At 38.8% G+C, this 9,783-nt stretch overlaps 1 protein-coding gene across 1 annotated transcript in view; it reads left to right on the plus strand.

The window, feature by feature from the left end:
• Positions 1-5,621, plus strand: part of xkr6b (XK, Kell blood group complex subunit-related family, member 6b) — an 85,089-nt gene extending 79,468 nt beyond the window's left edge. Inside the window, exons 2-3 of the mRNA XM_066677574.1 lie at positions 2,512-2,708; positions 3,876-5,621. Coding sequence (XP_066533671.1) covers positions 2,512-2,708; positions 3,876-4,849 — 1,171 coding nt within the window. The 3' untranslated portion in view covers positions 4,850-5,621. The remainder of the gene's footprint in view (positions 1-2,511; positions 2,709-3,875) is intronic.
• The last annotated feature ends 4,162 nt before the right edge of the window (positions 5,622-9,783 follow it).

The raw sequence follows: 9,783 nt of genomic DNA on the forward strand, positions 1-9,783 counted from the left end.
GAGCAGATGGCAGAGTTTTGGCCAGTAGTAAAGAGAAGCTGCTGCTGGTCGCTGCAGCAGCACTGCTGGCTAAAATTCACTCATCCGTTTGGATCTAGAAACAGCTTCACAAAATGTGGTTTTAAGCTAATGGTTGCAGGAGATACCAGAAAACTGATCTCAGATCAGCCCTGGAAAGATAACGGCAGCTGTGCTGACTGGCCCAGAGAGAGGAAAAGGAGGCAGGGAGGTGTGCGAATGAGTCGAGCATAAGGAGCATATTGGATGAACAGAATGGAAATAGCAGACATGAAAGGAACATGGAGCGAAAGGGAGGGGGTTCAAGGCTGTCAACCTCTGAAAGGACAGGAGCCGAGGAGGTGGGGCAGCATCTGAGCCTGACTTTGATGTGCGTGTCTGTAGGTGTGTATGTGTGTGGTTGTGCAAGTATGTGCATGTATATTTGTGTGTGTGCTGTTATTCTCCTGTTGTTCTTTTCTCAAGCCTCATTCTTAATGTGTTGTATTCAGTACTTTGCAAAAGCTAGAGGGCACATTTCATGTCGTTAATTTCCAGTCAAAATAGCCATTATGTTTTTCTTTTTTTTCTGTAGATATTTTCTGAAGAGGCTGTGCGTAATGGGCCAAAAGGGATGTATAGCTTTCATGAAACCATTACTGAAAAATTAAACAGCACTAAATACTTAACACTGAACTCTGGAGTGTGGAAGAATCTTTCTATGAAAAGGCAAACGTCATTCTTCCAAAAAAGAATGGAAGTTGCAATAAAGTCATTGGGTGGACCACTTTGTTGAGATTTCTGTGTAGTTTTCTGCTAACATATATACATTTTCTGGTGTTTTTACCAGGTGCTATCTCTAAGAAAAACTATCTGTGCAACACAAGCACATCCGAGGTTGCCAAATAGGCTATTTTTATGGCCAGAGGAAAAAACAATGCTGTTTCCTAATTTCCCTAGTAAAAGGTCCTTTGAAGATCTCAAATTTTAAACCCATGATCCATTTTTAGTGCTTTTATATTGAAGATTTTGCCTTGTATCTTCTTGGTACATATTGTACTTCATGGCATTGTGACAAGACCATTTTGAATTTTGCTATTACTTTTCATTTTGAAATCATACAATGTGACTGACATTTACATCACTTTCTTGTCAAAACATTTGGTAAACAATTATTCACTGATTGGGTGTGCCTTGTAAAGAAATACTGTCATGACAGTAAGATCTTGATAATCTCCAGAGAAACAGAGCATCAGCTGTAGTCACAGAGCAGAAGATCCTCTCAGCAAGGTAGTGAACTATACCCTCTAGTGGTGCCATGGCCTCACCACAACTTCTTTTTTGTAGTTTTACCTAGCAATGGACTTGAGTGCCATATACATTCTGTATCCAAACCTAATGAACAGTGAATTCAGCTCATTTCAGCACATTCATCGTGGACACGGCTTGTATAATTTTCACAGAAAAGAAAAATTGGCATAGGATTCTCTGGAGCAGTTTTAAAGTGGCTTTATGACACCAAATGTACCTGACCTCAGAATGACTCCTGTGGCTGAAAGCATTTAGTCTGAAGTCTTCCAAGAAGAGTAGAAGCTGATAATGAATCAAATGGGGGGCACAGAAGAAACGTGGGGTGAACAAACCAATAGCAAATTGAACTTAAGTCAGGTTTATACTGTTCAGGTTTAATAAGTGTTCATTAGAAATGGTTTAATAGTATTGCGTAAAAAGATTAGCATGTTAGCACATATTTAACTGTTCTGGGTTGAACTCACAAAGTGCAAGAATTATTTCTGTATGTGCAAAATAATTGAAAATAATGTGATTCCTATCGGAGATGGCCACTCGAGTCACATACAAAGAGATTTCAGACACAGTTTGTCCCTAATGAATCCTGACTCAACACGGATTCGTCAAAAAACACATGAAAAATAAAGACACTGATTGTTCTGATTAAACAGTGAAGTGTAGACTCAGCTATCAGAAACTTGGGAAATGCTCCTGACTAAAGGGCAGCTTCATTCATCATCATATGTGCTGTTTTGAATCAGTGCATGTGTCAGAAGTAATGTTAAAATTTCTGTACACTAATAGATTTGTGAAGTACGTCAATGAATCTAGTGTGTCTGATTATTATTTTTTATTTTTTTTTGTGGTAATCTACAATTGCATGGATGACTGGTGCACAATATATTAGCTGTACAACCACAGATACATAAATATAGTAGAGGTATACTGACTCTTGCCACTTGACCAAGGTTAGTGGGACTGCTTTACTGGAATTTTGAATATTGCATTTTACACATAAAGCTGTATTTCAGAATTCTGAATATGTGCTACAGAGGATAGGAAATATTGATGGGATTCGTTGACTCCTGCCTCTTTTAATTATCTGTTATTTCTTCCTGTTGTTGTTAAATTAGATATATATTCTGTGAAATCACTGTAAATTCATGTCAGTTCCAATCTGACATGTGGTCTTCTTTGTTTTTCTTGTGCATTTCTAATCTGCAGGTATATCCGGACCATGTACCTCGGTATACAGAGTCGCAGACAGAAGGAGAATCAGCGGCGTTTCTACTGGGCTATGATGTATGAATATGCAGATGTTAACATGCTTCGGCTTTTGGAGACCTTTCTGGAAAGTGCCCCACAGCTGGTGCTCCAACTCTGCATCATGATACAGAAAAACCGTGCTGAGACGCTGCAGTGTAAGGACTGACCCAACGCACTATACAAGGACCATTGATGTTTCTGTATTTATGGAATTTATTCATGTTTTAGGCTGATTTTTGTTTTAAATTTCATCATTGTCCAAAAAAAAAGATGATTCTCCAGAGATTTTATTTAGTTATTTCATTACACTTTTTACTTTAGTATGGTTTTATCTATCATTAATGTTTCATGAATTGTATTGGGCAGCCAATATGTTTGAATTATATAAAAGTAAAACTAGAAAATTGAGATTTTTGTTCAATTGATGGTCCAAGGATGGGGTGCATCATTGCTTTTTCCTGCTGTATATCAGAAAAGGCCTGACTTATGTATGAAAAAGAAAAAAGAAAAAAAAAAACAGGGAGAAAACTGTCATGGCTAAGACTTTTGAATTATCAACAGTATATGTGTGGGGACAGGGTTTTTTCTGCTTCTCAGCACATAGACTGAGATTTAGGACCATTTCTCACTTTTGAGGTGACAGCAGTGACAGCAAAGCAGATGCCTCTATGAACATCCCAGAAGAAATCTGAGCTCAGCAGGATGAATAGTAAACTTTATATATATCAAATACAAGAGGCAAATGTTATGGAATATCTCTGAAGCAAAAAAATGGAGAAATAATAGCTTTCCTCAATAGATGAAATATGAGGATTTACAGCAGATCATCAATTCAGAGTGGCACTAGTCTTAAACTGCTTGATTGTCAGGAGGCAAGAGGCAGAAAGCATTAATGGTCAGGAGTCTGTGAGGACGGAGTCTAGGGGCACTGTGAGATGGGGAAGTTGTAATTTGTCAGTAGGAAATGACAATGCATAGATTAGAGGGGGAGACAAATCTAAAAAGAATTTAAGTAATTTATTTTTCAAGTAGGTAAACATATTAAGCTCAAGATATATTCTACTGTGGTGGTATATAGGTTTAATTTTGATGGTGTAAAAAAAATTAATATAGGGGAACTTTGGACTAAATTAAGCTGTAAAAAAAACCCTATCGTTCTTAAACATTCCTCTTTAACTATTCATTAAATCATTTATCATTTTAACAATGTGTTAAGCTTTACTCTTTTTTTTTTTTTTTTAAACAAAGGCCAAGCTTTACTCTCTTTACCAAAAAGTCACCTATTTCTTTTCCTACTCCTGTTCCCCATCCCACCCCTGCAGGCATGTCAGCAGTTGCCTCCCTCTTGTCTCTCTCTTGGGTGCTGGCCTCCTACCACAAGCTTTTGCGCGACTCTCGCGATGACCAAAAGAGCATGAGCTACCGGGGAGCTCTAGTACATCTCCTGTGGCGCTTGTTCACCATTTCCTCAAGGGCACTCTCATTTGCCCTCTTTGCCTCGGTTTTCCACCTCTACTTTGGCATTTTTGTGGTGCTGCACTGGTGTGCCATGGCTTTCTGGGTGATCCACGGGGGCACCGACTTCTGTATGTCCAAGTGGGAGGAGGTGCTTTTCAACATGGTGGTTGGTGTTGTCTACATCTTCTGCTGGTTCAACGTCAAGGAGGGCAGGACCCGATACCGAATGGTGGCCTACTACTCACTGGTGCTGGTGGAGAACACAATCCTGACTGCCCTGTGGTATGCCTACCGAGACCCATCCACTACCGATTCCTATGCCGCCTCTGTCCTCTGCGGCGTCTTCCTGTGCTTTGCGTCAGGTGTGGCCTGCATGATCCTCTACTATGGGGTCTTGCACCCCATGGGGCCAAGGCTGAGGGTCTTGGCCAGTTCCTGTTGTGCTGAGCTCCTTTGGGGTCTCCCTTTGCCCCCAGAGGCTGAGCCTATGGCGCCTACCCCAGGGCCTCGGGGCTCTCAGGCCACTCCCACCCGAGGCATGGCTTCAGGGGACTACAGAGAGCCTGAGGAGTCTGCCACAGACACATGCCTGCCTGTGTTCCAGGTGAGGTCAACAGAGCCCACAGACGAAGCAGGCAGACCCATTCGGCCTGAGGGGCCCCTCATTAAAATTGACATGCCGAGGAAACGCTACCCAGCCTGGGATGCGCACTTTGTGGACCGGCGCCTCCGGCGGACCATAAATATTCTCCAGTACATCAGCCCCAATGCAGTGGGCATCAGGTACAGGGATGGGCCTCTCCTCTATGAGCTGCTCCAGTATGAGTCCTCCCTATAAAGGCAGCCTCTGTTGCCATCCTCTCTTTCTCTTTCTCTCTCTCTCTCTCCCCCTCTCTCTCACACTCTCCCTCTCTTTCTCTCTCTGCTTCACTTCTCTCCATTTGGTGCTTATTTTTCCTCTGTTTCATCTCGTTATTCTGTCAAGCTATTAGAGTATCTATAAAGGTCTAAAAAGAGTCTAAACAGAGAATAATAAATTATTTTCACAAATACAGAGAAAAAAACATATAGCAGACAAGGATTACAAAGATAGAATTACTGCTTTTCTTAAAATGGGCCCTTGTTATGGTATAAGTATTCTATTGACAATGTGTTTTTGATGGTGTCTGTGTCCCTGTCAGCTCTGAGATGTGCAAAGCCTCATGGGAATGATGGAGGACCATAGTACTTATCATCACCTTTTAGGTTTTTGGTAACTATTTTGTGCCTAGGGTAATTATGAGTGATGGTGATGAATATAAATAAAATTTGATGCAAGATGACTGCAAGTTGACTGACAAGATCAGCAACATTTAAACAGTACTGAAAAGCACATTTATAAAAAATAAAGCACACAATCAACCAGCATGTTTTCCACATCTCTTCTACCAATGAGTGGATCAGAGATGTTTGTAAATAGCTCCCTATTGACAATTGCTGAAGTCTCAAAGATGATTAGCTAACTTCCACAAAAAAAAACACAAAAACAAAATTACTATGTCCTGCAATATGGATGTATGTTTGATGTTTACACTTTAGCCGATATCATTCTGATTCTCAATTTCACACAATTCCCAGAATAGAATAATGACATGGTACTACAATCAATGTGTAGGTATGGGCAAAAAACACTGCCAGGGGCATTTTATTGAATAAGAAGGCCTTAAGGTATCCATATTAAATGCCTTTACATTTTTTTTCATGAAATACTAACTTGTTGAGGGATGTCTGCTGGTCTGAGATGTACGTGTGCATGTAGTGCATGAGTGGCCCATTTTACACACATTTTTTGTATTGTATTTTGTATTTTTTGTTTGTAAACAACAGCACAATTAATGAGATATTTTGCATATATAGCAAAATAGTTACTAAGTGTTCCTTTTTTTTTATTTTAGCAAATTCTGAAAATGAATAGTTCCCAAAGATTGGAAGGATCAGGGTTTTCCAAAACAATGGCTACAGATTAAAAATAAATAAAATAATACCAGCTACATATATATGAATAATCCTATTAGTTTTATTCCTATATTATAGCTTACATCAAAGGCAAAATCTTGCAAAATATGGTGCTAGCATTAATCGCTAAGAATCCTCCATCATTCCCTACTCAACTGAAGGTTCAAGAAGAAACTGGCCTCTTTACACATTTTACATTGGTTAAACATAGACTAAAAGATTATCTAATCTTATTATCAGGCATATTCTTTTTTTGTTGTGCATTCTTGTAATTACTAAAGAAATGTTACTTTACCTGAAATGACCTGAAATTTACTCTAAAGCATGCATGCCAAGGCCACTCACTTTGATGAGTAATTGGGTCCTCAATATGTGCCAGCCAATTTGTGAGTGTTTCAGTGGTGCTTCTCTTTTGCAAAATAATCTGAACAAAGCCGTGACGCATTATCATCCATTTCCTGTACATAGAGCATTTGACCTCCTTAAGAAACGTGTAAACTGAAAGTGAACATGGGATTCTCCATTCATTTTTGAGGGCTTATGATGAGTTTGCCACAGGGACTGATGTCACACACGTTATTCTCAGTTGCAAAACAAAACTTTTCTTTCCCAATTTTCCTAAAAATGTGCTATAACCTTTAAAATTTCATCTGTAATATGATTTGTTTCAACAGCGTTATAATTACAAACATGGGATGCCAAGGTTCACCACAAAAATAGAGGCATGGGCTACTACCGATCCCTTTGTGCCTGCTGTGATCTCAGACTGGTTGTATTGGATGGGGTGATGGGCTTTTGCCAGGGATGGAAAAAAGACAATGATGTGTATATGGGTGTCTACACATTTCTAATCCACCGATCTTTCGGTCTGGAGTCCAGTAGTTCAACTCTATCCTTGGTTGCTGCTTTGACCCTTTCACCCCTATTATGTAAGTGTGACAGAGAAAACTCTGACGCAAAGGATATATCACAAGACAGCAGCCTGTGTTCATAACCTGGCAAAAGGGATTGGATGTCATATGGAACGGAAAACCAAGTCAATGTGCAAAGCATAATATTTACAATAGTTACATAACTTTTAAATCTCCTAAACTCTTTTATTTGGCATCATCTGAAATTAGCCGTGAGAACTGTATCATGCTGGAGTATTTCATGCAAATTCCTAAAAACTGATCAAGACCTGGTTTGGTATTTACTTATGATTTCAGTAGTGGTTCTTAAACAGTCTTTGTCCTGGTAAGGTAGTCCACCAGGTTTATGCTAGAGCTTAAAGTCATAAATAAATACATAGATAAAAGGTTATTAATTTGTTGGCTATATAGTTGTAGACTGACCGTTTGCAAAATGATAACTGTCACACCTCTCAGTCAATCACAAATATCTCTAATTGTTCCTTTGCCAAGCAAAAAACTGTGCTGACCGTATAATTCATTAGATTAGGCTAAAAATTTTGGAGAACAATGCTAGCAACACCAAATTCCTGCCACCAGTTATCCTCATCAGTTATAGTCATGCTGTCTTGTTTCATCCCAAAAGCAAATAAAGTCTTGGACTAAAATGGAAGACCACATTTTTAATACAGCAGTCTAATACTAATACATTAATAATGTATAGTGCTCACATTGTGGTGTATGCGCTTGATGCTAATCTTCCTAGTTAGTGAATGAAATTTTACAAATTTAAGTTTAAAGGACATTTTTTTGTTGTTGTTTATACAAATTGGTCTACACAATTTTGTGACAGAGCTCAACAATGTCTGGAATTAACTTATTGTAAGACAGTTTGTATTTAAGTGATAAATGAAAGTATTTCAAAACATACTCATCTGTGTGTTTATAAATATTTCCTTGTCAATTTTATACCTTTCAATTTTTAGTGAATGATACAAATGTTACCAGTTAGCCTGACAGACATAGTAACAATAACTAAGTGAAATGAGACTTCCTCAAAATTTTGCAAACGGTCAATTAATACAGGTACCTTACATGTGGAGGCCTTCAGATATCACAAATGGTCTTCATACTTGTATAATCATAAACATATATCTGCAAAGGGCCATCTTTTGGAGTGTTGGTTCTCCTTTGGCATCTTTTAAACAAAGACATTTCTTGCTTCCATTTAACAGCTTTAGAGCATAGACCTGTTAGTATTAGCATGATTTGTGTGATATACCCTGCCCTATACAATCCCTCAACTTACGGTTCCTGTTGAATTTATAACACTTCTAGGTGCTTGGCACATTGTTGCACTGTTGTTTGCTGGGATTTCTCCAACCATCCTATTCTATGATTCATGATGGTGTGAATGATTAAATGGGTGCAATGGTTGGATGACTTGGCTGCCTGGCATCCCATAGTGTGTTGACACTTCACATATTCAGTCTCAGTTATTACAATATTAACACTCTTTGAGGAGAGAGATAAACATTAACCAGGTGCAAAATACACTGTGATACCTTCTTCCCTTATTCCACTTGTTCACTGCTGTATTTGAAAGGGTTTAACAGGGCAAACTGCAAGAGGACTCAGTCGGCACCTGAAAATGTCGAATAAGTTTGTTTAGATTACTGCCTTATAGGACAATAAATCACTGACAAATAGCTGTATAATCAATAGACACTCATGATCTTCACCACAACATTATGTACACTAAGAAGGGTGGACAACAACAACCCTCTAATATATGATCCTTAGTGGTGCCTTGTTATTCTGGGTGCTTCTATCTAGCCATGGCAGCCAGTACAGCAAACAACAATGCCAGTGTCTCTTTTCTCGTTTCATATTACACATAGTACTGTAATAAAAAGGATCAGTTTCAACGTAAACACACACACACACACAGTGAATGGGCTTGACATGATGACATTCCTGTCTTAAAGTGAAGAGAATTTATCTTTGCAAAACTAAATTACAAGTGTGTTCTAAATGCAAGGCAATATACAAAATCTACTTGAATGTTTGGTTATACATTTCCCTAGTTAGGACAGATATACTCACAGCCTCAGTATTGTTCTACTACTTTTGGTGAAATTGGATTTAATAAGGACTTCACTTGAGTACTATAATGACAGTTATGACAAGTTTAGCAATTTATTTCAAGATTGTTAATGTATTTCTGTCTATGCCTTCCTCTGTCTTGCAAGATGAATGATCTGTAGTGCCAACAAGTTAACCTTTACTGTCTGTTGTTTGTCTTGTGAACAAAATGTCTAGCCAAATGGAGTTATGCCTGCAAAAAAGTATGTAGGAAAAATATGAATAGGAAGAAATGTTGTATGTAGACAAGGTGCTCACTGGATCATATATTTAAACCTGTATCGAAGCTGGTACAGGAAGCATTCAAGTCTCTGCCTTTGTAAAGGCTTAGAGTGCTCAATCATCCACAGACTGCCCTAACATCACCCGGCTTCCTAGCATGTCCACAGAATGCATCCAAATGTGACGCCTCCGATATGTTTGCATGTTAGCTTTCCTCAGTGCAATGTTTCCACCCATTCCTTGGGTTCCTTGAGAGCATTGCCAAGTAGCAGCTCATTGCACCATGTTCAGTTCCAACCTGTACATTTGTGCCACAACCATCAGTTATACAATAGAGCCAAAAGATCTTTAGATTAAAAAAAGAAAAGAAAACAAATGGTGCATTTCTTTTTCTTGACCTGGTGCTTACACATATATTGTAAAGGTGCTACCACAGAACGTGGACTGCAGGACCTGTGTTGTGGCTCACAGAGCAAGGCCACCATCTGAAAAAACCTGCTTCTTAAAGCTCATGGACTTT

The sequence above is a fragment of the Hoplias malabaricus genome, chromosome 7 (assembly GCF_029633855.1).
Source record: "Hoplias malabaricus isolate fHopMal1 chromosome 7, fHopMal1.hap1, whole genome shotgun sequence".
Classification (NCBI taxonomy): domain Eukaryota; kingdom Metazoa; phylum Chordata; class Actinopteri; order Characiformes; family Erythrinidae; genus Hoplias; species Hoplias malabaricus.